The sequence below is a fragment of the Arvicanthis niloticus genome, chromosome 5 (assembly GCF_011762505.2).
Source record: "Arvicanthis niloticus isolate mArvNil1 chromosome 5, mArvNil1.pat.X, whole genome shotgun sequence".
In the NCBI taxonomy this organism is placed as follows: Eukaryota; Metazoa; Chordata; class Mammalia; order Rodentia; family Muridae; genus Arvicanthis; species Arvicanthis niloticus.
Genome location: NC_047662.1, coordinates 13,831,289 through 13,858,941, shown reverse-complemented (window position 1 = coordinate 13,858,941; position 27,653 = coordinate 13,831,289). Strand labels below are relative to the sequence as shown.

The window sequence follows — 27,653 nt, the reverse complement described above, 5'->3', positions numbered from 1 at the left end:
CGGGGCTTGACGGCCGCAGACTGACTGCGGCACTGTTCCAGTCGCCGTCGCGTCGTGCAGGTGCCGCCCAGCCCGGCCCCTCCGCAGATCGCCGCAGCCGGCGCCTCCGACCGAGCCCCGGGGCCTCGCACGCCGAGCCCAGGCCGCGGGCCACAGCGGCCGGCGATGAGCGCGAGGAGCCGAAATGAGCGCAGGTGAGAGGCGGCCCGGCCCTCCCTTCGGGTCTCGTCCCCAGTCACCCAGAGGCAGATTTAGGCTGCCGCTGTGCACACCCTGGGCCAGAGGATCCCTAAGGGCCGGGGTTTCCTGTCCTCCCCATCTCCTCTGATGCATTCGACCCTGAGGGACAGGTCCCGGTGACGGACGCGGTGGCCTCTGAGCAGCATCCATATGTGCTACATGAACAGGGTTAGGGAATTCAGCTCTCTGCCGGGCCTGGATGGGAGACCTGAGGCACAAATGCACTCCTGACCCCAGCCTCAGAGCCCCACAGAAAGCCTGTCAGTGACCAAATCCAAGGACCACATCTTGTATGACCCCAGGCTCAAACCAAAATCCCACCAGATGCAGATGCCTGCTAACCTCCGGGAGCTAGCATGCCCGGGTGCTAGCATGCCCAGCCCTCAGTCTCTGATTCTCAGCATCTCTCTGGCCCAGTCCACAGCTTCCATCCTACAGTGCCTTCGGTGAGGGAGGGAAAAGAATAGGGGGCGAGAATTCAGCTTGTGATAAGAACAATGTCCGCCCCTTATGCACCAGATCCCTGGGTCTGCACTTAAGCTGTCTCTAGTGTCTAGCGTCTAGAATCTACATAAAGACCTTCCAGGCGCACACCCTCCCAGCTTAATGGAAGCCAGGAGCTCCTGGCCATTGGGGAGCCACCAGAAGTAGATGCTGGTGCCTTGGGCCACTGACAGATAAGCAGGGGGAAGTTGGGTCTTCCTCAGGAAATATGAGGTTCCCAGATGGCTTTGACTCCCGCCCCTCTGCTCTGCGGCTGCCCTAGGGCTGCGAACTGCCGTCCATGCCTGTGTGTTGCGCTTTCTGTCTTGGCCTGCCTTTTCTTGGGCTTTGTGTTTGATTTTCTGGCTGGGTGCTGAGAGAGGTGTCAAACCTGGACTTTTTGCTCTACTGGAGCTATATTGCAATCTTTGCGTTATTTTATTTATTTATTTTTATTTTTTTTAAAGATTTGTTTTTAAATTTTTAATTGTGTGTGGTGGGGGGGGGGGGGGTTATAGTAGGTTGTGAGCACCTAACATGAATGCTGAGAAGCAAACTCAGACCCTCTAGGAGAGCTGACTGTACTGCTGAGCTACCTCTCCAGCCCCTATTATTTTTATTGTTTAAGACTGGGGTCTCATGTAGTCCAGGCTGGCCTCAAATCCCATATGTAGTTGCAGATGACCTTGAACTCATCCTTCTGCTGCCATCTCCTGTGCTGGTATTACAGTCATGGGCCACTAAACCAAGCTCTCGTTTTAAATATTTGATCATTCGTGTTACTATTTTGTGTGCACACGCACACAGTTTTGCCCCAACCTGTCTGTGTGGGTCAGAGGACTTTTCCATCATGACTCTAGGCGTGGAGCTCAGGTCATGAGGAGGCTTATGTAGCCAGGGCCTTTGCCTGCTGAACCGTGCGGCCACCACCCCTCCCCCATTTTAAATGAGAATCCTACTCTATGCTTTTCTCGGGGCAGCTGGCAGTGGGGGTGAATTAAAGGCCCTGTTCATCGCCGCCAAGCGTGCCAGCTTCCCCATGTGAGGTCATACGATTCAGGACCTGACTCTTCACAGTCTGGTTCCTCAGTTTCCTGTCTCTGAAGGGACCATTTCAGCAGTTCTTCCCTGGGAGAGCTGAGGTGAACTACAGTGTTGCCACTGCTGAGGGAAAGGCCCTGGGGCTGCCTTGGCTGTGACACAGAGAACTAAGAGGGCTTAGAGTTTTCATCACAAAACATGGCCTGAGCAAGCCGGCTTGAGGTCGCCTTACCAGTGAGTCCTGGAACACCTTCTCTTTACGGGTGATCTGTGGCTAAGCCTATCCGCATGCTTTGAAGATGTCCTGCGTCCCTGCCAGACAGTGCACCCCTGGGCGTGGCCCTTCTGGACGCCCTAGAGGTTTCCTTAGATGTGACTTCCTTCTTTGGCAAGCTCCTTTGCCCTCCTTCTTGAGGCTGGCTGCAAACATCCTGTGAAATACTGGGGTTGGTGATGGGCCCAGGAGATTTCCAGATTAGCCCCAGGGGCTGATAATCAAGGAGAGGTTCCAGCCGACAGTGGGTGGGCAGGGAGGCACAAGGGGGCTGGCCCATGCTCTTCCTCCTGTGCAGGGCTTGAGTGTGAGTTCATTCATTCAGTGCCAGCTGTGAGCAGGTCAGGAACCAATGAGTGAGGGTGAGAGCGAGCGGGGACAGTAGGACTTTGAAGACGACAGGCCCATTCCAGTCTCCCGCCCCTGGCAGAGTGGCCATAGGAGGCTCAGTCCTTTCATTCGTAACCACAGTAAGAGGCCACCTCTCATCTGTTGGCAGGTGGAATCCGGTCAGGTGATTCGCTCAGGGTTGGCTTTGTGACTTCTTTATCAGCCTGAGCTCTATCTAGCTGGTGCCCCAAGGGACACAAGCTACCGGAAGGAGTTGTTCAGGCCCGGAGGCCAGCACCCCTGTAGGATTCTGTCTGGGTGATGAGAAAGGACTGGAGCTGCCACGCCCTGGTGGGAAGCCACACAGCTGGCACCAGCCTCAGACGCCCTGGACGGCTCCAGCTGACGCTCACTCCCCTCTTCCTCCTTGTTTGTGCAGGGTCGCTGCACACACTATCCTCTTAGAGATTGGCAGTGGAAGCCCAGAGAGGCTGGGGCACCAGCCTTATGAATCACAGCTTGGCAGAGAGTGCAGTTGATGACGGAGACATTAAATGTGGCTCTCGGGCGGTGTCCCTCCCCACACCTGTTTCCCAGCCATAAAACAGAGACAGAAGTGGTACCTGTTCGGTAGGGTTGTGTGGAGGAGGAAAAAGCAGGTGATTGATTGTACAGCCTGGGTTAGCCCTTTGAAACCCTGAGGCGCTGTTTCCTGGCCCCCACTCTGACATCGTAGGCAGATGAGGGGCTCTAGCCGGAAAGGCCGGAGCTACTGGTGGTGGTGGATCTGAGAACGTCTTCCTGAACCTTGTGTCCTGAATTCAGGCCCCTCAGTGAGAGCCAGGCTACTCCTTGGGACCAAGGGAAAGAAATGATGTTCTTCCTGGCTGGCTCTGCCCTCATGCCAGCGTCTGTGGTTCTGTGGGTGGGAGGGCTTAGTAGTGGGGCTCTGGTTCAGCTATTTCTGGGTTCCCAATTTAAAGAGGCCTCAGGTGGTGTGGCACACACTAGTGTACATCAGTTCCCGGCTGTTCCATGTCGGTGTGAAAGAAAGCCCAGGATGCTTAGTGCCCCAACCCCATTAAGTGGGCATCCATCCTCGGAGTGCCTCTGGCTCGTGGGACGGATGCGCTTCCTTCAGTCCTGGCTGCCACACCCGGATTTGCCTCTGCTTTTTGTTTGGTTTTTCAAGACAAGGTTTCTCTGGGTTGCCCTGGCTGTTCTGGAACCAGATCTGTAGGCCAGGCTGGCCTTAAAGTCACAGAGATCAAGTGCCTCTGCCTCCTGAGACTACAGTTGCACACCACCACCTCCCAGCCTAGATTTGTCTTTGTACAAGGCCAACAGATCCATTGTTTAACTACAGAAATAATAAGCAAAACCAGTCTGCAAGCAGCCTGCCTGGGCCTGCCTCCCCAAGCTCCCCTATCCTTGCTGTGTGATCTTGGCTGCGATATTTAACCTCTCCCTTTTCTTTAAAATGGAGAGGGGAGGCTGGGAAGATGGCCTGTGGGTCAAGTGCAAGCGTGAGGTCCCGAGTTGGGATCTCCCCCAGCAACATAACAAAAGCTGGTGCAGTAACACACACCTGAAATTCTGTCGCTGTGGGGACAGAGACAGTGGGTCCTGGGGACACTCTCTAGCCAGCCTAGACTAACCGGTGAGCTTGGGTCAGGGAGAGACCCTGTCTCAAATGAAGTAAGGAGTAGAATAGAGAAAGATTCGTAACGTCAACTTCTGGCATGTACGTGCATGTGTGTGTGCACGCACATGTAGTACACTTGGGCCTGTACGTGCACACACAAAACACACCTGCACACAAAACAGTGGGAGATACCTGGCAGATTTATCACGATAGCCTTGTAAGAAGGTCTGGGAACAGAAGCCCACACATAGTCAGCTATCACGCCTCAAGCATGGGAGGCTCGCCTCCTGCCTCTGACCCACAAGCCCCGCCGAGCTAGTCAGGACTCTTTAATGGTCCAGGAGAAGCTGCAGGAGACTCAGCCTCTAGGGACTGAGGGATGCTGTGACTACAGCAGCTCCCAGAGGAAAAGTTGGGCTTACCGGGCAGAAGCTTCTAGAAAGACTCCTGCCCTGCTGGGACCACAGCCCTGCAGATAGAGAGGTGGGAGAGAAGGAAGTTCCACCAGAGCAACCTGGTGCTCGCCTCTGCCACTGACAGGATTGGTGTGGACTTGACTTTATAGGGTGATGGGCACCAGGTCTAAATGAGAACAGCCTGGCCCCTGCCCACGGGAAGGGAGCATGGGTGAAGTACAGTGCCTCGTGCAAGCAGAAGCAAGACACACGTGTACAGGGCAGTTATGCGCCTCTCTCCAGCTCTGTTGAGAGAGCACACTCACGAGAACTGTGAGCCATTCAGTCCACTGATCAGAAGGCCTGAGGACAGAGTGACCAGGTTTGCCAAGCTTGGGGAAGGGAGAGGAGGCCTGGGGTTGTGGCCTGGTGCTGGAGTGGCTTTTCTAGCTCTGTAAGGGCCTGGGGTCCATCCCCAGCGCTAAAAAAGAGGAGAGCCTTCCCTTCTGTGACATTTCTATTTTCTCTCCACAGACAGCAGCCCGCTCATGGGCAGCACGCCCCCCAACTATGGGACCCTGATGACAGGGACATCAATCGATCCCCTCAGCTCCTCAGTTTCATCCGTGGTAGGTGGTGGTGGACGGAGTGGCACCCGGCCTGCCCCAGCACCCTCCTGACATCAGTTCAGTCCCTGCCTGCCCCCAGCTTCATCAGCCCTGTCTCTTGCATCCCCAGAGGCTCAGCGGCTACTGTGGCAGTCCATGGAGGGCCATCGGCTATCACGCCGCGGTCTGGATGCTGGCCGGGATCCCTTGGCTGCTATTCCGCTGGAAGCCCTTGTGGGGCGTGCGCCTGCGCCTGAGGCCATGCAGCCTGGCCCACGCCGAAACACTCGTTATAGAAATAAAAGACAAAGAGGTGAGTGAAGCCACGGGGGTGGGGGCTGAGAAGGAGTAACCGGATGCTGTGTGCGACCACCACTGGGCCTTGGATCGGGGTGGGCAGGAGGCAAGCCTTCATCTTCCTGTTTGTACCTCAGCACCCCAGTCTGAGCGGTGGACGGAGGCAGCCAGGTGTGGCCCGCTGGGCTTCCTTATACTTCTGTTCCGTCTTGACCTTTAGAAAATGCTTTATTAGTTTTCACAATCAAAGCCACATAAATAAGACTTTACCTGGAGATGGCTTCTGTTGCTGTGGTAAACACCGTGACCAAAAAGCAAGTTGGGGAGGAGAAGGTTTGTCTCAGTTCTAAGTCCACACCACAGTCCATCCTCAAAGGAAATCCTGGTGAGAACTCAAGTCGGGAGCCTGGAGGCAGGAACTGAAGCGGAAGCCATGAAGGAGCCCTTCTTTCTTCCAGGCTTGCTCCTCGTGGCGTGGCGTGCCCACTCTGCTCTCTTACACCATCCAGGACCACAGGGTGGCACTGCCCACAGTGGGCTGGGCCCTCCCACACAACCATTAGTCAAGGAAATGTTCCATAGGCTTGCCCACAAGCCCATCTGTATGGACATTTCCCATCTGAGATTCCTGCTTCTCAAACGACTCTAGCTTCTGTCAAGTTGGAATAATGGATAAGGGTGCTTGCCGCATACACACAAGGACCCGAGTTCGAACCTCCAGCCCCCATGTAAAAAGCTGGGTATAGCCAGGCAGTGGTGGCACACGCCTTTAATCCCAGCACTTGGGAGGCAGAGGCAGGCGGATTTCTGAGTTCAAGGCCAGCCTGGTCTACAGAGTGAGTTCCAGGACAGCCAGGACTACACAGAGAAACCCTGTCTTGGAAAAAAAAAAACTGGGTATGGTTGCCCAAGTGCCTATAATCCTTAGCACTGGGGAGGGCAAGCAAGGACAGCAGGCTCTCTGGGGCTTGCTGACCTCCAGCCTACCTCCAGGGTCAAGGAGTGACCCTCTTTCAAAGAAGTAAGGCAGAGATCGATAGAGCAAGACACCTGATATCCTACCCTGGAGTCTGTGTGTGCATGCAGGTGCACTGCCACACACGTGTGTAACCTGATATCCTACCCTGGAGTCTGTGTGTGCATGCAGGTGCACTGCCACACACGTGTGTAACCTGATATCCTACCCTGGAGTCTGTGTGTGCATGCAGGTGCACTGCCATACACGTGTGTAGATACCGTGGTCACATGCACAAAGACTATTGGGTATAATGTGCTGTCTAAACGTTTCTTTGGCTTTCCCCAAGGCCACCTGGCTAGGGGACCGGCCTGGGAGGATGGAGACTGTTTTGAAAGGCTGAAGTCACACCTCTGTGTTCCAGGGTAGCTCCAGACAGCTCTTCACAGTCCAGGTGCAGACTGAGGCTGTCGCCGAGGGCAGGTAAGACACTAGGTGTCCCTTCCCAGTTGGGAGTGCAGCAGAAGTCTGGGGCACCCCTTGAGCTGCTGAGTAACTCCCAAACTCTCCCCAGCCTGCAGCTGCCCCTACAGGCCCAGGCAGAGGATGGGCGGAGCCAGGCGGCCGTGGGAGTGATTCCAGAGGGCACATGGCAGGACACCACCCAGCTCCACAGGCAGGAAGAGGCAGTGAGTGGCCAGCGGGGCTCTAGACCTGGCCTCACCCGTCTCTGGGCATCCAGGTCCCACTCTCTGTGGGAGGACTGGGCTCACAATTCCATGTCCCTCTGGCTCTCTGAGGTCCCAGAGGTCTGTGGTCCTGACTTTCAAGCTTCTCTTTCCTGTGATGCTGTCCCTGTCCTTGTCCCCTCCCCACCTTGTGCATGTGGCTACTCCTCAACGCCAGGCCACCTCCCACCTGCCTGTCCTCTCCCCCAGAAGCAGGTACTGCGCTATTATGTCCTCCAAGGCCAGCGCTACATCTGGATGGAAACCCAGCAAGCCTTCTGCCAAGTCAGGTAGAGACGCCAGGCATGGCCACACCATCTCCAGCAGGGTGGGCTGGGCACCAGGGCATGATGGGGCTGGGCTAATCCAGGCTACCTTTGGCTGCCCTGAAACCTTAGGCAGTTCATGAGGCATCTCTCGGCTGGGAGCTGCTTCCTGTAAATGGGGGGTGAGGATCCATCTCACCTCAGAGGGTCATTTAAGGTACACTTGCTGGGTACCGCACCCCATGGTGTGCTTGAGTTGAGTCCCTCAGAAGCAGGGTTCTAGATGAGGGGAAGGAGGCATTAGACCTGGGACAGCACTGGGAGGTGGCGGAGGAAGGTGCCAGCCCTTGTTACCAAGAATGTCAGGAACCCCTTTACCAGCATGGTGCATGTACCTCAGGGATGACAGACATGGCCCCTGGGCTCCTACCCATTCCTGGGGAGGAGGGTTCAGCCACATTGGGTTCCTTTTGCCTCTTGTATATCTTATCCCAGCTGGGACAGTCCTCTGGTAAATTGGGGTGTTTTCAGGGGAAGAGGGGCTCCACCAGCCTTTGCTGCGTGGTAGTGACAGAAACAAAGCTTGCCAGCGTGCTTGTCACTTAGTGTTGATGTTACCTCAGCAACCCACAGCCTGATGAGGTGGGCGTGTCTAGCGCACCCATTTAACAGTTGAGAAAACCGAGGCCCAGCAAAGTTAACTGCTTTGCCTAAGGTATCATTGGTGTAAACAGTGTTTTGTCACTGATCATAGCACACCCATCCCTCACTGCTGGCGTCCCTTAGTGAGGAAGGTGGTTTGTGGCCTGGTCACAGGAATGGATAAGCTGAGTTCTCTCCTCAGGGTTTAGTGTGACCAAGGGGAGGGTCGTGACAGCCCTGGAGCCCCAAGTTCTCAGCCTGTTGAGGATGGGGTGTGGAGCTCAGGCCCCGTCACCCAGACAGTGTCCCCTCTCCACCCTCATCAGCCTGCTGGACCACGGTCGCACTTGTGGTGACATCCACTGCTCGAGCTCTGGCCTCAGCCTCCAGGACCAAGCTGTGAGGTATTTGCTGTCCCTGCCCTGGGCTTCCATCTTGCTCTTCTCACGCGCCTGTCTTCATTTTGGCGCCTTCTCGGGACCGTGGTTTCCCTGATGGGAAGTGGGGTCTCTGGCCCCCTGGGACAGCTCAGTGGCCTCCCTTCTTACAGGAAGACCATTTACGGCCCCAACGTGATTGGTGTTCCTGTCAAGTCCTACCTGCAACTACTGGTGGATGAGGTAAAGGAGCCCGGTGTCGCCCACAGCAGCTTACCCGAGTAGGGTCAGTGTCCTCCTCAGCCTGAGAGACCAGGAGCATCCAGTGCAGAGCCTGCAGCGGTGCTGATGCAGACCCAGAGTCCGGCACAGCCTCGGGCAGGAGGCCTGCAGTAAAGCTGGGCCTGCCCCAGGGCCCAGTCAGCTCTGTGCAGTTGCTTCCAGCCGACAGCCCTGTACCGTCTGTCCGTTCACCCAGAAGGAACCCACGCCTCAGGGCATAACAAGATGCTGCCAGGGTCACACATAGTCAAAGGGATCTCCTCTAATTGGACATCACGGCCCAGCCTTCCTCAAACCACAGCCTGACACTCAGGCGCTGTGTGGTTTTAGGCCAGTGACTTAACCCTCCTGTGCCCAGCCTGCCTGTGGTGGTAGCTCCACCTTGTGGAACTGTTCTCACCGTTGTGTGACACTTAGAAAGTGTGGCAGGGGTCTGGGGACACATGCCTGTGTCCTCCTGGCTGCAACTTGGGGGATGTCAGGTAGAAAGGGGGAATGAACGGGCTTAGGCAGGCGGCTGGCTTGGCTTTGCTCAGGGCAGCCACCAGCTCTGTCTCCAGTATCCCTGCAGCCCAGGGATGCAGCCGATGCTGCCTCTTGCCCCTCCTCCAGGCACTGAACCCCTACTACGGGTTCCAAGCCTTCAGCATTGCACTGTGGCTGGCTGACCACTACTACTGGTATGCTGTCTGCATCTTCCTCATCTCAGCCATCTCCATCTGCCTGGCTCTGTACAAGACCAGAAAGGTGAGAACGAACGGCCTGGCAGGGCTGGGCAGGGTGTCCCTAAGGGGCTGCCACCCACTCAGCTCTTCTTGTCCCTCTGTCCCACAGCAAAGCTTGACTCTGAGGGACATGGTCAAGCTGTCTGTGCGGGTGCAGGTGTGCCGACCCGGAGGAGGTGAGGAGTGGGCGGGGGGGGGGGGGGTAGACTGGGGGTAGAGGGCAGCCGTGGGGGGTAGACTGGGGGTAGGGGGCAGCCGTGGGGGGTAGACTGGAGGTAGGGGGCAGCCGTGGGGGGTAGACTGGAGGTAGGGGGCAGCCGTGGGGGGTAGACTGGGGGTAGGGGGCAGCCGTGGGGGGTAGACTGGGGGTAGGGGGCAGCCGTGGGGGGTAGACTGGGGGTAGGGGGCAGCCGGGGCAGCTGACCTCACAGAACCCCATGTTCCACAGAGGAAGAGTGGGTGGACTCCAGTGAGCTGGTGCCCGGAGACTGCCTGGTGCTGCCTCAGGAGGGCGGGGTGATGCCGTGTGACGCTGCTCTGGTGGCCGGGGAGTGTGTGGTCAACGAGAGCTCCCTGACAGGTAAGCCCAGCCTGGCACGAGGCACGAGGCCCAGAGCCCTTTCCCTGCGTCGGACCCTCTGCATTTGCTAGAAGCCTTCGCTGAGTCGCTCTTTCAAGTGACAGTTGTGGCCCCAGCCACATGTCTTTAAACACTCTGCCTCAGTTTCCCCAGCTGTAAAATGTGGTTGCCAGTCGCTCCGGGGTAGAGCAGGCACAAACTCTCTTATCAGCATCTACCAGACAGCTGAGACTCTGGCCCGTGCACCACGGCCCCTGCTTGTGCCCCGTGTCTGTTCCACTCGCACACGATGCTACTGCAGCTCGTCCGGCTGTGTGGTGGGCTTACGTCCCGTTTATCTCTGTTTCTTGTGTCATGTGTATGTAGCCCTCCACGTGCTGCCTGGGAGGCCCTGGTGGACCGGGACTGACGTCCTCCTGAGTGTCCATTAGTGTAGATGGAGCTGCCATGAGCCACACCTGTTTCTCTGTGTTTATGAGATCCATGTGCTAGCCTGTTGCAGGGGCTCGAACCTGTGATCCCAGCACTCGGGATGTTGAGGCAGGAGGATCACTAGGTCCAGGTCAGCTGAGTTAACAGTATGATAGGAGTGGACATTTGTTCTGAAAAATGTCCTGAGCAGAAAAAAGTTCTGGCTCGAGATTTGCTGCGGTTCTTGTGCTTGTGATACCTGGCGCTGGCTGTGGGGCCGGGGCCTCTCCCGCCGAGCTAAGATCCCCACTACCTCGTTTCCACTTTATATTTAAGCAGAGTTGCCTAGGCTGCCTTTGAATTTACTCTGTAGTCCCAGCAGACTTCAAACTTGTAATCCTCCTGCCTCAGCATCCTGAAAAGCCAAGATTACAGGCTCTCCACCAGGCCCAGCTTTGGGTTTTACCTGTGTAATAAATTAATGAAAGCAAACGTGATTGTAACCCCAGCACTCAGCACACAGAAGCAGGGTCACTCCAGGTTTGGGTCTAGCCTAGACTACACAGTGAGACTCTTAACTTGAAAGAACAACAAAAACACCCTCAAAACACAAAACACAGAGTCAAAGGACTAGGTGTGGTGGCACACACTGACAGTCCCAGCACTGGGGGGTTGAAGCAAGAGGGGCCAGGAATTCAAGGTCATTGACTATATAGTTTGAGGCTAGCCTGGGCTATCTGAGACTGTATTAAAAAACAAAACAGACCTCTGGCCGCCATAGACTGTCTCACACTTACCTAATCTTAGGGATGCAGACAGGCTGAGTTCCCCCCACATACGCACATTATAGAGGCCCAGTAATCCTGTCCTCACAGGAACTCCATAAGGGGCCTGCTTTGCCAGGCTGGCTGTCCAGGGACTTGTAGAAGCCCACACAAACCTTATTAGATGCAGACTGGGTGCACTGGCACACACCTTTGATCCCAGCACCCAGGGAGCAGAGGCAGGTGGATCTCTGTGAGTTTGAGGACAGCCTGGTCTATGTAATTTTACCTTGTTTTTTTTTTTTTTTTTTTTTTTTTTTTAAAGATTTATTTTATATATGTGAGTACACTGTCACTGTCTTCAGACACACCAGAAGAGGGCATCAGATCCCATTACAGATGGTTGTGAGCCACCATGTGGATGCTGGGAATTGAACTCAGGACCTCTGGAAGAGCGGTCAGTGTTCTCTTAACCACTGAGCCATCTCTCCAGCCCCAAGACCTTGTCTTAAATGAGAACAACACAAGAAGCAGGGTGTGGCCAAGTGTCGGGGCTCACACCAGGAATTCCAGCTAAGTCAGGAAGATCACAGGTTCGAGGCCAGCCTTGTTACGTAGCAAGGCCAGTCTAAAGTCCACAAAAATAATGTGTCTGTGGTGAACTGACTCCAGGAGGAAAGCTCCCCAAACATCGGCCTCAATATGCTCTCACTAGCTGACCCAGCCACCCAAAGCAGGTTCCTAGGAGCAGGGGCCTTCCCTGGGATTACCTCATGGTCTCAAGCCCTCTGCCCTTCTGGCCTATTTCCCTCTCACTGTCCACCCAGTCAGAGTTAAGTGTGGCTGCAGAATAGCTGTGGACAGCTCTTAGCGCTGTTGGTGGGAGAACCCTGGAGGCCTCTTATGGACCTCACACCATGTCTCTCCCAGGAGAAAGCATCCCAGTGCTGAAGACAGCCCTGCCCGAGGGGCCCAAGCCCTACTGCCCAGAGACCCACCGGCGGCACACTCTCTTCTGTGGCACCCTCGTTCTGCAAGCTCGGGCCTACCTGGGACCCCGTGTCCTAGCAGTGGTGACTCGGACAGGTACATATCTGGAGGTGGGTGGGGAGGAGGGCTGAGGTCAGCGTTTACAGGAGCAGTGCCACTGGTGACACTGGCAGAGCAGGACCTGGAGCACCCCCACGCCCCCGCCTCCTCTGCCCTGTGGGATGCTTCTCACACCCAGTTGAGCCTCTAGGTCCCAACTTTTCTATGTGTGTGGGTATTTTGCTGTATGTTTGTGCGTATGCATGCCTGGCGCCTGCAGAATCCAGGAGAGGGCACTGGATCCCTTGGGACTGGAGTTACTGAAGACTGTGAGGTGTGTGGATGCTAGGAGATGAACTTGAGCCCTCTGGAAGATCAGGGACTGCTAGCCACTGAGCCATCTGTCCAGCCCTCATGTCTTTATCGTAGCACAAGTCAGGCGGACTGTAAACAAGCTTTGCAGTGTTTGTAGGAGAAAGCAGGGGTCCTCCTGAGGGCTGGGGGGCTTAGTCTTCTCTCCTGATGTAAATGGAACCATCCATTTAAGAGGCTGTCTATTAATCTCCTATGGGGGGGCTCTGCCCAGTGGTAGCAGCTGGCGGCTCATGCCTTTAATCCCAGGCAGAGGCAGGTGGATCTCTGTAAGTTTGAGGCCAACCTGGGCTACAGAGCAAGTTCTAGGCAAACAGGGGTTACATGGTAAGACCCTGTCTGAAAATAACATTCTACAGGGGGTTGTGCATTTATATACCCAAGTGCTTGAGAGGTGGAGGCTGAGGGGTCAAAAGTTCAGGTCCAGCCTGGGCAATTTAGTGAGATTTCCCCCCAGTCAGAATAAAAAGAGGGCTTTGGAAAAGTGAAAAGTTTGTCTGCAGGGCGCTTACCTGGATGGATAAGGGTCTAGTCCCTGAACCACAGAGAGAAAATAATTAAAAGACCTCTGTGGGGGTTGGGCAAGTCTTGGGAGTTGTCAGCTGTGACCCCAATCCCGATGTCATGACCCCAGGCCGCATGCACTGTGTGAGCAGTGGGAGGAGCTTGCCCTAACCCCTGTCCCTGCCTGAGCTGTCTGTCTGTCTGCCTCCAGGGTTCTGCACAGCCAAAGGGGGCCTGGTGAGCTCCATCCTGCACCCAAGGCCCATCAGCTTCAAGTTCTACAAACACAGCATGAAGTTTGTGGCCGCGCTCTCTGTCCTGGGTGAGTGGGCTGTGTGCCTCCCCCTGCTGACAGCCCCAGCCGGGGTGGGTGGGGCGTCCCGCTTACTCCTTGCTGTCTCCCCAGCTCTGCTCGGCACCATCTACAGCATCATCATTCTGTACCGCAACCGGGTAAGCCAGAGGCCGGGTGGGGCTGCCAGCCTGTGGGACCTACCCAGCTCCACCTCTGGGTTCACAGCATCTCCTACCAGGTGCCTGTGAGGGAGATGGTGATCCGAGCTCTGGACCTGGTGACCGTGGTGGTACCACCCGCCCTGCCGGCCGCCATGACCGTGTGCACGCTCTATGCCCAGAGTCGGCTGCGCACACAGGGCATCTTCTGCATCCACCCACTGCGGATCAACTTGGGGGGCAAGCTGCGGCTGGTGTGCTTCGACAAGGTGGGGCCTGGCTGGCTGGACTTGGGGGACTGGGCACTTCAGCGATGGCCTGCTGTACCTAGATGTCAGGGACTACCCTTCACAGCCAGCTTCCACCTACTCTGTCTCATGCCTGGCAGATAAAATGCCTGACATTTAATTGAAGAAACATTGTGGGGCTGCTATGCTGGGCACTGGAGTCCAGTAGGAACCAGCAGCACAGATGGCAGGGGTTGGGGTGTGTGTGTGTGTGTGTGTGTGTGTATTGTGTTCTAGGGGTGGAGTATGTGCCTGTGTGTGTCTGTGTGCCAGTGTCTGTGTCTATGTGTGTGTATATCTTTTTGTCTCTCTGTGTCTGTATGTGAGTGCACGCATGTGCATGTGTGTCTGTGTGTGCATGTGTGCCCGTGTCTGTTTATGTGTGTGTATATTTGTTTGTGTCTGTGTCTCTATATGTGTCTGTGTGTGTGTGTCTGTGTGTGCGCGCACATGCACATGCCCCTGCAAGTGAATGTACCAGGAGCACGCTGAGGACAGTGGGTGTTAAAGGAGTCCAGAGCCACTTTGATGGCATGACCAGTTTCTTGTGCTGAGCTCTCCCATGGCGAGGAACAAGTGTGTGCTGTTTTTAAGGACACTGAGCTGTGGTGTCAGACGGAAAATACCAGCTGAGCTCTGTCTGATGGTCCGTCAGGGCCATTAACTGAGGGAGGAGAGGGAAGGCGGTCAGACTCAGGGGTGTGGAGGTGACTCCAGCAGGGACACAGGGTCCAGGACAGGCCTCCTGTGGCCTTTGCTGTGGGACTGGCCTGGCTTGGGTGTGAGGACCAGCTCAGCAAGGCCCCACCCAACCAAGGACTTGGCACTGTCCCCTTGCAGACAGGCACCCTCACGGAGGATGGCTTGGACGTAATGGGGGTGGTGCCCCTAAAGGGGCAGATGTTGCTGCCACTGGTTCCAGAGCCCCGCCACCTGCCCTTGGGGCCCCTCCTCCGAGCACTGGCCACCTGTCACGCCCTCAGCCAGCTACATGACACCCCGGTGGGTGACCCCATGGATCTCAAGATGGTGGAGTCTACAGGCTGGGTGAGGAAGCCAAGCAAGCCAGACCCCTGCCTTGGGACAGCTAGGCCTAAGGAATGCTACCTTGTACCTCCCCAGTGGTCTCTGTCCCACCTGCAGTCACTCTCAGACACTTCACAGTCTGTGTGGAGTGTCTGCTCTCTGCTGGTACCCCGTTGTGTGTACCTGCTCTTGGTCACTACTACCACGACCCTAGATGAAGCTTGAAACCTGCTTCATGGAGATTTTATTAACTTGCCCAAGATCACTCAGCAGCTTACCAGTGGGACAGCCAAGTGTCCATTTGAGTCTTACCCCTCCAGTCAGAAAGTCTTCCATGAGTTTAGTCCTGCTGACCTTCCGTTTCCCAAGGCCCCTGGGTCCCAACCTTCTTTGTTTGTCCCCAACCAGGTCTTAGAGGAGGGTCCAGCTGCGGGCTCAGCACCTGGGAGCCAGGTCCTGGTGGTAATGAGACCCCCACCCAGGGGGCCTCAGCAACAGGTAAGCGGCAGAGTGACTGGGGCTTGGGGCCTTGGGAATGGGCCCCTTAGCCAGCCCCTCAGCTCTCCTTCTTCCCACAGGAAGAGTCACCAGAGCCAGTCAGTGTCCTCTGCCGCTTCCCCTTCTCCTCTGCCCTACAGCGTATGGACGTGGTAGTGACATGGCCAGGGGCCACCCAGCCTGAGGCCTACGTCAAAGGCTCCCCAGAGCTTGTGGCCAGCCTCTGCAGCCCTGAGACAGGTAAAGGAGGCAGGCTCAGAGTCCGCTAATGGATGTGAGCACAGAGTGGGGGTGGGTCTCAGTCTGTGAGACACAGCTCCCCTTCCCACTGATAACTCTCTCCCCACAGTTCCTAGCGACTTTTCTCAGGTGCTGCAGAGCTACACAGCTGCTGGCTACCGAGTTGTGGCCCTGGCCGGCAAGTCACTGCCCATTGCACCCAGCCTGGAGGCTGCTCGGCAGCTGACAAGGTGAGCCCAGCTCCAGGGTATTTGGAGGGAGGTGCTAAACCCAGGCAGTTGTCTATCTGGACACTGGCAGATTCCTGCCTGACCTCTGACCTGGAGACATTAACCCTCTAGGGACACTGTGGAGCAGGACCTGAGCCTCCTGGGGTTGTTAGTCATGCGGAACCTGCTGAAGCCACAGACGGCCCCAGTTATACAGACTCTGAGGAAGACAGGCATCCGTACCATTATGGTGACAGGTATTATGGCCCCGGGAGATCTGTGAGGAGGGCACAGCCTGTCCTGGCCTGGCAAAAAGGTGGCTTCCCAGCATACCTTGCTGCAGCACCCTTACGAAGCAAGGATTCCCACTGGAGCAAAAGGGCCTTCATGGGCAGTCTGTCTGTCTCACACACCCCAGCCCTGTGCTTGCATACGTGTGCCGTGCCCCACTTGACATGCAAAGTGCAGCCTGGAGTCCAGCCCCCAGCCACTCCTCTGACTCTCTGGTGGCTCAGTTTGCCATGGAGGAAAACAGTCTAGGAGCGTGGCTAGTTGGCTAGTTTGCCCTGCTCAGCCATGGTTGACCGTTCTCGTGGATGGTCTGCCTGTAAGGGTCAGGGTGGGGTCATGATGACAAGGCCCTGGATCGAGTTAGACTCTGACCCTGCCTCACACCCCTAGGGGACAACCTGCAGACAGCAGTCACTGTGGCCAGAGCTTGTGGCATGGTAGGCATCCAGGAGCACCTGGCTATCATCCATGCCACCCACCCCGAGCAGGGCCAGCCTCCTGCCCTCGAGTTCCTGCCAACAGAATCCTCTGCAGTCATGAACGGGGCAAAGGTGAGAAGAACACCTCCCCCCACTCCCCCACCCCCCCCCACCCCCCCCTGCTGGCTGTGCCCCACCCAGTGACCCCATTCCTTGTCACCTGACCCAGGAGCAGGCTCCCGGGAGGGAAAGGGTTACTGAGCTGAGTTTCCTAATTCCCTAGGATTCTGTCCAGGCTACAGGCTACCCCATGGAGCTGGGACCCCAGTCCTGCCACCTGGCCCTCAGCGGGTCCACGTTTGCTGTCCTTCAGAAGCACTTCCCCAAGCTGCTGCCCAAGGTAGGGCTGCCCGGGAGGGCCCTGCACTGCCCATCTGTGTGCCAGGTGATGTGTCCCAGGGAGGGGCCCTGCACTGCCCGTCTCTGTGTGCGCTGCCCGGGGAGGGGCCTTGCACTGCCTGTCTGTGTGCCAGGCCATGTGTCAGCCCTCCCCTCTTATGCCTCAGGTCCTGGTGCAGGCCACTGTCTTTGCTCGCATGGCCCCGGAGCAGAAGACAGAGCTAGTGTGTGAACTGCAGAGGCTTCAGTGAGTTCTGTGTGGTGGGGGTACTAAAGGGCCATGGAATGAGCATGAGCGTGTCCGTCTGTCCACTTAACGTCCTCCGGCATTAGTGACCCTTCACCTTTCAGAAGCACCCAGAAGCTAGACGTGCTGGCATATGCTGTAATCCCAGCACTTGGAAAGCAGAGGCAGGAGCATTGCTGCTAGTTTGGGGCCTTTGTAGACTCTGTAGGAAGACTGACTCAAACAAGCAAGCAAAAAAACCAAGGCTGAGGATGTCACTTAGTGTGTTCCAGGGCAGCCAGGAGTACCCAGCAAGGGCCTGTCTCAATAACAAGCAAATAACACCCAAGTTGGGCTGGAACTGTGGTAGACTGTCTACATAGCATTTAAGAGATCTCGGGATCCATCCTGAGCGCAGTAAGATAGGTATCCAGGCAGGCTCCCCTGTGTCTGTCATGCCAAAAGTAATTTCAGCTATTTACCAAGTGCCCTCGGTCATTAGGCTGGACTCTCCCAATAGCCTGTGGAGGCTCAGGCCATACCTGCTCTTTCTGTCAGGTACTGTGTGGGCATGTGCGGGGATGGAGCCAATGACTGTGGGGCCCTAAAGGCGGCTGACGTGGGCATCTCACTGTCCCAGGCAGAGGCCTCAGTGGTCTCTCCGTTCACCTCCAGCATGGCCAGTATTGAATGTGTGCCCACTGTCATCAGGTAAGGCTAGTGGGGCCTGTCAGGAGGCGGGGCCTGTCAGGAGGCGGGGCCCTGACCGTCTTTGTCCCTAGGGAAGGCCGCTGCTCTCTGGACACTTCATTCAGCGTCTTCAAGTACATGGCCCTATACAGCCTGACCCAGTTCATCTCTGTGCTCATTCTCTACACGGTGAGCATCAGTAGACGCGCAGACCCCAGCCAGCACTCCATGAGTGCCCCACCAGGGAGAAGTCGGGGCAGCGTGGCTAGGAGCACGGGCCTTCTAAGATGTGCCTGACTCAGGCGGCGAAGCTCGTGGTTCTAAACCTTTGACAGGGGTCCTGAGACGTGGGCTTGTGCTGCCAACTGTCTCTATCTAGTTCCTGAAGTGTCCAGTCTGTGCGTGTGCGTGTGTGCGCGGGAGACTGAGGCAGAGCCCAGGCAGAGTGCTACAGAGCCGAGTGACCCTGCCCTGCAAGCCTTCCCCTCCTCTGCTCAGAGCAGGCCCTGTTTGTCTCCAGGAGGAGTGTGCTGAGCCAGATCCACATCTACCTCAGGGTTTCTCTAGAGCAGAGACAGTGTGGCCCCGCGGGGCAGCCCTCCCTCGCGGGTTTTGCTTTGTGTAAAGCAGCCTTCCGAGGGAATTCAGACTAAGGGCCAGGACAGCATGTCTCAGATCACTGGGACACGCCTCCTAAGGATGCTGGGTCAGACAGAGGGCAGGAAGGAGTCTTCCCCAAGCTACATGAGGACTGGGTCTCTGCAAGAGCTGGTCCTCAGCTTCCCCTGGTCTCTCCTGCCACAGATCAACACCAACCTGGGAGACCTACAGTTCTTGGCCATCGACCTGGTCATCACCACCACGGTCGCTGTGCTCATGAGCCGCACCGGCCCTGCACTGACGCTGGTGCGAGCACGGCCGCCAGGGGCGCTGCTGAGCGTGCCTGTACTTGGCAGTCTGCTGCTGCAGGTGGCCTTGGTGGCCAGCATCCAGCTGGGGGGCTACTTCTTGGTCATAGCTCAGCCCTGGTAAGTAGCAGAGTCCCTGGTACCAGCCCTGCCCCTGCCTGTGACACCTTCACTCTTTCCCTAACCCCACCGCCGTGGTCCCCAGGTTTGTGCCTCTGAACAGAACTGTGCCCGCACCGGACAACCTGCCCAACTACGAGAACACGGTGGTCTTCTCTCTGTCTGGCTTCCAGTACCTCATCCTGGCCGCAGCGGTGTCTAAGGGGGCACCCTTCCGCCAGCCGCTCTACACCAACGGTGCTGCCGCGTGGGGGGCTGGGGGGTGGGTGAGGGGTGGCAGCTAGGATGGAGAAGGGACCCCGAGTGAGCGTGCCGTTGGTGTGTGGCTGTGTGCGCGTGCGTGCGTGCGTGCGTGCGTGCATGCATGCATCCCAGGGCGCAGCGCCATTGCTGACAGACTCCCCCACCCCCAGTGCCCTTCCTGGTGGCCCTGGCGCTCTTGGGCTCTGTCCTGGTGGGCCTCATCCTGGTCCCCGGCCTCCTGCAGGGGCCACTAGGACTGAGGAACATTGCGGACAGCTCCTTCAAGTTGACGCTGCTGGGTCTGGTCGCCTTCAACTTTGTGGGCGCCTTCATGCTGGAGGTAGGGCCCACACTGAGAGAAACTGTGGGACGGATGTGGGGGACCCAGGCCCAACTGTCCCTCCACCCCGTTCCACTGCCCTCTGCAGAGCGTGCTGGACCAGTGTCTCCCAGCCTGCCTGCGGTGGCTGCGGCCTAAAAGGGCCTCCAAGAAGCAATTCAAGCGGCTGCAACGGGAGCTTGCTGAACATCCGTGGCCTACTCTACCCGTTGGCTCCGTGAGGTAGCAGCCTTGGAGGGCGTACTGGACACTGGATCTCCCTGCCCCTGAGCCACGACTGGAGCTATCTCTAGAAAACAGTACCAGTCACCTCCCACAGCCCTGAAGCTGGTTGCTGTCACACTCCTTTCCAGACACACTCGCCTGGGGAAGTGCTGATTGCTGTCTAACTTTAGACCATCCTGTGTAGACAGAGCAGCTACCGACTCCATCCAGAGCTGCGGTCACTGTAGCAAATAAAATGCCGGTTTTCCTGTCTTGGCAGCACTGGTCTTGTATCCGGACACTAGTGTGTCCCACTGCCCAAGTCCCATGCTCACACTGGATACCTGTCCTTAACCTGACTGTCCTTTTCAGGACAGGATGCTTCCCATAAGTGGGGTGTATGTTGTATAGAGCTTAGCCTTTTATTCATGCCATCTTGTGCCCTACAACTGAAGGCCCAACCCCATTTTATAGATGGCCATGGCTAAACTGAGGCTTGAGGTCACAAGAGTGGGTGCACTGGGTCTGACCTCAAGTTCCCCATTCCTGGACCTCCCATCCCTGCCCACAGGAGGGAGGAGCCACGGGCTTGCCTCAAGCTGAAAGCCTGTTCTCTCTGCCACTCCCACATCCTGGGATGTGTTTGTGGTCTGGTTCCTCAGATAAAGGCAGGCTGTCAGCCCAGGTCTCCCAGCCAGAACCACAAGCCCTGTCCCCTGGGAAGGGTGGGTACATCTGACTTCATCCCACCAGTGGGCTGCTGGCCAGGTTCCTCTGCTCTGGGGATGCCAGTTGGCTTGGCTCCTGGGTAGGGAGGACAGGGAAGAAGGGCTGTTTCCTCTTCCTAGGCCTCTTCCAGCCTTGTTCCTGGAAGCCCAATGCCATTCACAAGCCACTCAAAGCTCAGGGGATGTTGTGTCAGTCTGGGGTGAAAGGCTTGCCCTGGTGCCTGTGAGCAGCTGGGCCGCATGCTGTGGTGGTGGAAAAGATCTGTGTCTTAGTCCGTGTTCCATTGCTCTGAAGAGACAGCGTTTCTCTGTGTAGCCCTGGCTGTCCCGGAACTCTGTAGACCAGGCCAGCCTCGAACCCAGAAAGATTGACCTGCTCTACCTTCCAAGTGCTGGGATTAAAAGCACACACCACTGCCCAGCACGACCACAGCAGCTCTTATAAAGGAAAACATTGACTTGGGGCTGGCTTACAGTTCAGAGGTTCAGTCCGTTATGATCATGGCAGGGGCCATGCAGGCAGGCAAAGTGTCGGAGAAGTAGCTGAGGATTCTACATCTGGATCTGCAGACAGCAGGAAGAGAAGGGGGTCTGGCTTGAGCTTCTGAAATTTCAAAGCCTATCCTAACCCCCAACCCCCTGCCCTATGACACTTCCTCCAACAAGGCTACACCTCTTGATATGTCCCTATGGGGCCCGTTTTCATTCAAACCGCCACAGTCGGGATGGCAAAGTTGGGTGGATTTTGCGGACACTCTGTGGGTCCATTGCCCAGGCGTGTCCCAGGCCTAAAGGTCAAAGCAGAGAACACGTGAAGTCAGCCTCATCTGCATGCAGCTTCTAACCCAGGGTGAGGCTGTTGGCATATGGGGAATCATCCAGGAACAGAGACCTGACCCTAACCCTCCCCCTGCCCCAGACACCTGCCTGGCTCCTCAGGACCAGGGGAGTGGGCAGGAGCAGCAGCAGATCCTGGCCAGTACTCGGAGTTGATGGCCGTGGGGGCCTCAGTTTCCCCCTTTTGTTGAATACAGAAGGGAGCATTTCTGCCAAGTGGGCCTGACAGCTGGGGACATCTGGCTGACCCCAGAGCTCTCTGCTCCTTGGCTGACAAAGGTCCCTGCTACGTTGCAATGGATACATGGAGCAGGGCAGTGCAGGTCATCAGGAGACCAGAGTCGAGAAGTGCACAGCACGGACTTAGTCCCCCAGCATGAGAATCAGTGTCTGGAATGGGACACCGAGGACAGGGAGGCTGAAAAAGAACAGTGGGATGTTCCTGGATTGAGGGCACCTCCCAGGGTCAGAGTGTTGAGGGGTTAAAATTGGACTTGGGTGTTTGCTGAACTTGATCTCCTCTAATCTGCCTCTTCTCTTGTGCCAGGAGGAGGGGAAGGAAGGAAGGAAGGAAGGAAGGAAGGAAGGAAGGAAGGAAGGAGGGAGAGAGATGGGAGGAAGCAAGCAAGGTTTCATTTCCAGCCCCGTGACCTCTGGGCTCTGGGTGGAGAGGCTGGGATCCCTCTGTGACAGAGGGATGGCCAGCCGGCTGGTTCTATTAGTACCAGGCCCTCCCCAGTTGGGGAGGGGCTGGAGCCTCGAGGGTGCGTCGTGGCGGCGGCGCTCTCTAGGACCCAGCGACTCCGGGCTAGGGGCGGGCGTGGGCCTTGGGGGCCATAGGGGGGCTCTGGCTGCGGGCAGCACTCTCAGCCGCACTAGAGCACAGCGCAAGGCCCTAACAGGTAGGCGCGGGTCGGGCACTCCGAGGGGTGTCTGAGCACCATGCTCCGCACTCGGATCCTGAAGCTGGGGAAACTTTGGGGACTCTAGCCCCAGGATATGGAGTGGATGCTGAGGGGGCATCTGGCAAGTTGGGGGATGCAAGATAGGACAGGCAGGGAGCTGGAACTTAGGGGTCACTAGAAATGGGCTGCTGGAGGACAGGACAGTGTTTTGCCCTGACCCCCACCCCCATCCCCAGTGTTTGGGATGTGGAGGGCGGGGCAGGGGTCGGTCGCGGAGACAAAGAGAGACCCGAGTTGGAGAGCCAGTGAGCGTCTCAGCGAGTTTCCGCCCGCCCGCTGATTGTTCCCAGCTGTACAGCAGGGCTCTCACAACATCTTGTGGGCCCTCTTCGGCCTGAGCCAGCGAGGGGGCTCCCGGTCATCCCTTAGAACCACAGAGGAGCCATGGGACTGGGATAAGGCCGAAGTTGTGGAGTGGGCCAGAGGTGGGGGTGGATCAGCCACCCCGATTGCTGATTGCTCCTGGCCTCCTTAAGGCCTCCCAAACTCAGTTTTAGAGTTTGTCTGGGTCCCCTGGGAGCGATTCATTCTTCCCTTCTTCTTGTTGGAATTAGCCAATGAGTCCCATTCCCTGCCATAAGCTGGGCCTGGGTGCGAGCGTGGGAGGAAGGCTCTGACACACTTTGGCAGCCAATCCATGCCTCTCCCCACCCCAGGGACTGTTGTCAACCTCCGGTCTGGATGGAGCTGGTGACCCCCCCTTACCACGAGGCTGTCCAGAGTTCAGACCGGAACGTGGAGCAGTGGTTCTTAGGGGAACGGGTCTAAGATGCCTCTATCCTCCACCAGAGAGAGGCTTGAGGGAGATGTCTGAAGTGGGCAAGGTATCAGGGAATCTCAGGAAATGTTAGGGAAACTGAGGTTAGACACCTTGTTTCAGCCTTTCCCCTGCTCTCCCTAGATTCCCAGGGGGACCTACAACAGAATTGGGGTTCAAGCTGTTGAAGAACTTCCTGGGGGCTGGTGGTGGTAAGGAAGTCCTCTGGATGGATAAGCCTGTGGGCAGCATCTAGAGGTCACCATCCACTGACTAGGGCCATAGCCAGCTGCCTGTGTAGCCAGCCAGCACTGAAGGCTGGGCTCATCCAGGACATATCCTGTACAAGCTGTGACCAGTCACCAAAACTCTAGTTATCCAGTGTCATGTCAAAGGTTGGAAACCCGTGGCCCAAGTGACTGCCTCTCCCAGCCAGCATGCTGGGAGCCAGAGGCAGCCAACCTCCTCCAGCTCTTCTTGTCATGCGTCCTGCCCCTGCAGACAAAACAGGCCTCAGTCTCGTGCTTGCGTGCTCTGTAGTGTAGACAGCCAGGTCTTGGGAGGCCTGGGCCTGGCAGGAATCTTCTTGGAGCTGGGAGTCCTGCCCAGCCCTGGCTGCTTCGGGGGCTCCTGGGGCCTGTATGCATGTGGTTTCCTGAGCGGCCTGCTCAGGGCCCAGGGGCTAATTGGGAGCAGGTGGCAGGCCTGGCAAATGCTGCTGGGCTGGTGGCTGGCTGTGGTGTGGTGTGGGCTGGGCAGGGCTGGTACCCAGGGATGTGCCTGAGGTCATTGGAATTCAGAGTACATCAGAAACTCGGGGAGGTGATCAGCTGGAGGTAGGCAGGAGTGTACTGCGTACAGCAGGGGTGTGTGTGTGTGTGTAAGTGGCTTTTAGAGTCACCTCAGTGAGCAGGACAGAGTCGTGTCTGTCCACTGGTTAAGAGTTTTTGTTCTTTTGGTTTTTTTGAAGACAGGGCTTCTTGTGTAACCCTGGCTGTTCTGTAGGCCAGAACAGGCTGGCCTCAATTCAGAGATCTGCCTGCCTCTGCTGGGACCAACGGCGTGTGCCAACACCTCCAGGCAAGATCCAGTTTTTTGTTTGTTTGGTTGGTTTTTCTAGACAGGGTTTCTCTGTGTAGCCCTGGCTGTCCTGGAACTCACTCTATAGACCAGGCTGGCTTCGAACTCAGAAATCCACCTGCCTCTGCATCCCAAGTGCTGGGATTAAAGGCGTACTCCACCACTGCCCGGCCCTTTGTTTTGTTTTTTAACTCTGGGACTTACTTCACAGCCCCCCCTTCACAGAAGGAGGGCTGCAGATGTCCCTCCCTAGCCTCCAGATGCCTGGCTCTTAGTGTCCCTGGCATAGTCTGAAGCAGGGACAGAAATGTGTTCTGCCATCCTGGGCCAGCTGGGTGCAGCTAACTCTCTCCCCCAAGCTCCCCCTCTAGCTGTCCTCAACGCCACCACCGCCACCCCACCGCCACCACCGCCTCCTCACTCCATGGCCATGAGAGCTGCCTGCCTCTTCCTGCTGTTCATGCCCGGTAAGCAGCTGGTGGGTGGGGCAGAACTCTGCTGCCAGGCTCCTTTCCTAGCCCTGCTTCAGGCCTGCACCATACAGTGAAGGAGCCTCAAGGTAGGGTGTCCAGGTCTTGGTCCTTAAGGGTTCTTATCATCACACAAGCAGAGATCAGTGGGGACTGCAGAGGCTCTGCCAGACCTGGGAGCCGCTCACTGAACATGTCTATGTTGACTTTGAACATTGACTGGACACATCTAATGCTGCCTTTCTACTGTGAGCCAAGCACTGAGATACAGCTGTGAATTAGGCAGACACACCCGGGGCCTGTCATGTGACCCAGCTAGGGACGAGGCAAATATCAGGCAAGCAGACCTGGTAAATGTCATGTTGTGTTGAATGCTATGATGGAAATACACAGCAAGGAGCTGGAGAGATGGCTCAGCGGTTAAGAGCACTGGCTGCTGAGTTCGAGGCCAGCCTGGTCTACCCAGTTAGTTCCAGGACAGCCAGGGCTACACAGAGAAACCCTGTCTCGAAAAACCAAAAAAAAAAAAAAAAAAAAAAAAAAAGAGCACTGGCTGCTCTTCCAGAGGACCCAGGTTCAATTCCCAGCACCCACATGGCAGCTCACAACTGTCTGTAACTTCTGTTCCAGGGGATTTGACACCCTTATACAGACATATGACGGTCAAAACATCAACAAACTACATAAAGTAAAAATAAATTATTAAAAATGAAACAGCCAGCAGGGGAGGTGTATCAGAGATAGCCTGGCAGAGCTGAAATGTTAGGTGAGAATTCCTGGAGTAGCCAGAGGAGCTGGCAAGGGCAAGAACTGACCCAGGACTCAGGGTTTGGATTCTGAGTCTGAGTCAGGCCTGAGGGTTAGAACCACTACCTACTTTCTCTTTGTCCTTCCAATGTGGGGTGCCTACATGTGACCCCTCCCCTCGGCAGGCCTGCTGGCTCAGGGCCAATATGACCTGGACCCTCTCCTTCCATTCCCGGACCATGTCCAGTACAACCACTATGGCGACCAGATTGGTGAGAGACAATGCTTTCAGTGTCCCCAATGCTGAGTGTCACCTACCTGCCACCCACCCTGTGGACATGCGTCAGCCAGGAAACCATTTTGGTGGGGTGGTGGGATCCTAGGGCCAGGTCCCTGGCTCATTTGTAACTCTCCAGGGGCCATGGGCTAGCCTGACCCCATGGGCTAGCCTGACCCTACCCATCCTGTCTGTTTTACTTTCAGACAACGCAGACTACTATGACTACCAAGGTAAAAGTCTGGGGTAGGGTGGGTGGGGCCAGCCGCCTGGTGAGGACCCGTGGGGACCTTGCAGGGGAAAGTGAGCAGGAGTTCCCTTACACCCTCCCTGCTGCAGAAGTGAGTCCTCGACCCCCTGAGGAACAGTTCCAGTCCCAGCAGCAAGTCCCACAGGAAGTCATCCCAGCCCCTACCCCCCCAGGTAATGCTGTCTCCCCGGGCCCAGGTCCTCATGTGCCTCAAAATTGAAGGTCTGAGCTGGTCCTGAGAGGGGTGCCCCAAATAGCCCCCTCCCAGTAACCCCTGCCTATCTCCCTACACCCACACCAGAACTGCCAGCTGTAGGGGACCTGGAGACTGAGCCCACGGAGCCTGGACCTCTTGGTAAGAACCCCCAGAAGCTGGAGAAAGCTGGAATGGCTCCAGAAGGAAAAGGCCTTGTGGGGTCTGCAGGGTTAAGCCACAGTGAGATGCTAGACCTGCCCCTAGGCAGCACTAGGCTCCCCCATCCTGCATCCTCACTAGCATCTGGCCAGAACCTAGGGAGGGGGCAGCACTGTCTTGGTGCCACAGCCTGGACTGTGTGGTGCCAGTGTGGAGATAAGAAAGGACCAGTAAACCCAACTGAGTGCCACCAGCCTAGGGCCCGAGAGGGGAGGCCTGACTCTGTGTGTGTTGAGTTGGTTACATGTGAGCAAGTGTGATATTCCAGTGGCCAAGTGGGGTGGCTGTCAGTTTGTGTTCCAAATGGGATTGTGACTTTGTGTGAGGTATTAAGTCGGGCAGTCCTATGGTACCTGGGTGCTGGATTTGAGTGGGTATCTGGGCAGGGCCTGAGGGTGCATGGGGACCCAGACCTCATGCATGAGCCTCCAGGCTGACCCACCTGTCCCCAGACTGCCGTGAAGAACAGTACCCCTGCACCCGCCTCTACTCCATCCACAAGCCGTGTAAACAGTGTCTCAATGAGATCTGCTTCTACAGGTGAGGGCGCGAGGGGCAGCTCTGAATTGGGGCAGGTGCCAGTCCTCAGGTGGCGCTAACTCTGAGGGTGGGTCTAGGCCTGGGCTCCTGGGCTCTCCCAATGGCAGTAGGTGAGGGTGTGGCTGAGAACATCCCTGGTTCATCTCCCAGCCTCCGCCGAGTGTACGTGGTCAACAAGGAAATATGTGTCCGCACAGTCTGTGCCCACGAGGAACTTCTCCGAGGTAGGAAAGCCTCCACCCCTTGTCCTACTACCCACTTAGTTACTTGGCCATCTTCTGCCTGTACTGTCTGGCATAGAGTATGTGCCCAGACCCACTTGTGGGCTGGTGCAGGCTCCCCTCTTCCATCCTCACTGGCATGGGGCAGTGAGCTCCCAGCCTGACTTCCCCTCCTTCTAACAGCTGACCTGTGCCGAGACAAATTCTCCAAGTGTGGTGTGATGGCTGTCAGTGGCCTGTGCCAATCTGTGGCTGCCTCCTGTGCCAGGAGCTGTGGGGGCTGCTAGGGTGGAGCTGGTGTGAGATTCGAGCCCTGGACCCAGCTCGGATCCACCTCAGGCCCTGCCTGACATGGTGCTTCTCCCCCATCCTGCCCTCCCCTTCATCCCAGACATCATCAGTGGGCTGCTACCCTGGGGAGTATGGTCATAGCTGCCTTGGGCCCCTCCCCAGCCTGTGGCCATCCCTAAGTGGGGGGGCTCCTGACTGTCCAGTCTCTACCCCTTAGTGGGGTTCATCCAAGGCCTCTCTGCGGGGCCTGGGGTTTTCACTGTGCCTTAGTGCCTGGGGGCAATCCTCCTCAGTCTCCTCAGGTAGGCTGTACCCCTTAACCAGCTGGTCTGCTTGGATTTCCTATGCCCTCAGGCATGGACCACCTCTGTTTTATACAAAATAATAAAGTTTTTACAAAAGACCCATGGTCACTTTTGTGTCCGGGGACAGCTTGATTGCCACCAATACTGCCGGCCCCCAATACAAGGGTACCCAGCTCCTTAGAAGAGTGTCAGGTGGCTCCACTTCTGTATCTCACACCACCCTAGCTTCATCTGTATCCTAGAGGAAGGGGCCTGACACTCCCTCCCAA

General features: G+C 56.7%; 2 protein-coding genes across 11 annotated transcripts; both read left to right on the top strand.

Moving 5' to 3' along the window:
* The first annotated feature begins 13 nt into the window (after positions 1 to 13).
* Atp13a2 (ATPase cation transporting 13A2) lies at positions 14 to 19,774 on the top strand. 8 transcript variants are annotated; one of them, XM_034502154.2, is made up of 29 exons: positions 14 to 194; positions 4,943 to 5,037; positions 5,147 to 5,329; positions 6,693 to 6,751; positions 6,843 to 6,957; positions 7,207 to 7,286; positions 8,231 to 8,308; positions 8,455 to 8,524; positions 9,176 to 9,310; positions 9,398 to 9,464; positions 9,737 to 9,868; positions 11,974 to 12,129; positions 13,160 to 13,270; positions 13,355 to 13,401; positions 13,482 to 13,670; positions 14,529 to 14,735; positions 15,123 to 15,212; positions 15,293 to 15,452; positions 15,562 to 15,682; positions 15,794 to 15,918; positions 16,343 to 16,503; positions 16,655 to 16,771; positions 16,938 to 17,017; positions 17,555 to 17,707; positions 17,779 to 17,875; positions 18,491 to 18,714; positions 18,800 to 18,951; positions 19,202 to 19,297; positions 19,386 to 19,774. In XM_034502154.2, exons 1-29 carry the CDS (start codon positions 185 to 187, stop codon positions 19,433 to 19,435), a joined length of 3,360 nt encoding a protein of 1,119 aa, XP_034358045.1. In that variant the 5' UTR covers positions 14 to 184; the 3' UTR covers positions 19,436 to 19,774. The 8 variants fall into 8 exon arrangements, with proteins under 8 accessions (XP_034358045.1, XP_034358046.1, XP_034358040.1 ...); XM_034502155.2 differs by having other exon boundaries at positions 21 to 194; positions 16,667 to 16,771; XM_034502149.2 differs by having other exon boundaries at positions 23 to 194; positions 19,128 to 19,297.
* A 2,089-nt stretch (positions 19,775 to 21,863) lies between these two features.
* On the top strand, positions 21,864 to 27,482 carry Mfap2 (microfibril associated protein 2). Of its 3 annotated transcripts, XM_034504031.2 has the most exons (9): positions 21,864 to 21,968; positions 24,228 to 24,335; positions 25,271 to 25,357; positions 25,569 to 25,595; positions 25,702 to 25,785; positions 25,914 to 25,967; positions 26,480 to 26,567; positions 26,718 to 26,791; positions 26,972 to 27,482. In XM_034504031.2, exons 2-9 carry the CDS (start codon positions 24,293 to 24,295, stop codon positions 27,073 to 27,075), a joined length of 561 nt encoding a protein of 186 aa, XP_034359922.1. In that variant the 5' UTR covers positions 21,864 to 21,968; positions 24,228 to 24,292; the 3' UTR covers positions 27,076 to 27,482. The 3 variants fall into 3 exon arrangements, with proteins under 3 accessions (XP_034359922.1, XP_034359921.1, XP_034359923.1); XM_034504030.2 differs by having other exon boundaries at positions 21,930 to 24,335; XM_034504032.2 differs by lacking the exon at positions 21,864 to 21,968 and having other exon boundaries at positions 24,210 to 24,335; positions 25,674 to 25,785.
* The last annotated feature ends 171 nt before the right edge of the window (positions 27,483 to 27,653 follow it).

Bases quoted from the DNA above. Each gene is read 5' to 3' on its own strand.
- Atp13a2 (XM_034502149.2), top strand. The intron at 8,525-9,175 runs GTAAAGGAGCCC...CCCCTCCTCCAG, and splicing joins TGCAACTACTGGTGGATGAG to GCACTGAACCCCTACTACGG. The intron at 9,869-11,973 runs GTAAGCCCAGCC...TGTCTCTCCCAG, and splicing joins CAACGAGAGCTCCCTGACAG to GAGAAAGCATCCCAGTGCTG.
- Mfap2 (XM_034504030.2), top strand. From the start codon at position 24,176: ATGTGTTCTGCCATCCTGGGCCAGCTGGGTGCAGCTAACTCTCTCCCC. The intron at 26,568-26,717 runs GTGAGGGCGCGA...TTCATCTCCCAG, and splicing joins AATGAGATCTGCTTCTACAG to CCTCCGCCGAGTGTACGTGG. The intron at 26,792-26,971 runs GTAGGAAAGCCT...TCCTTCTAACAG, and splicing joins CCACGAGGAACTTCTCCGAG to CTGACCTGTGCCGAGACAAA.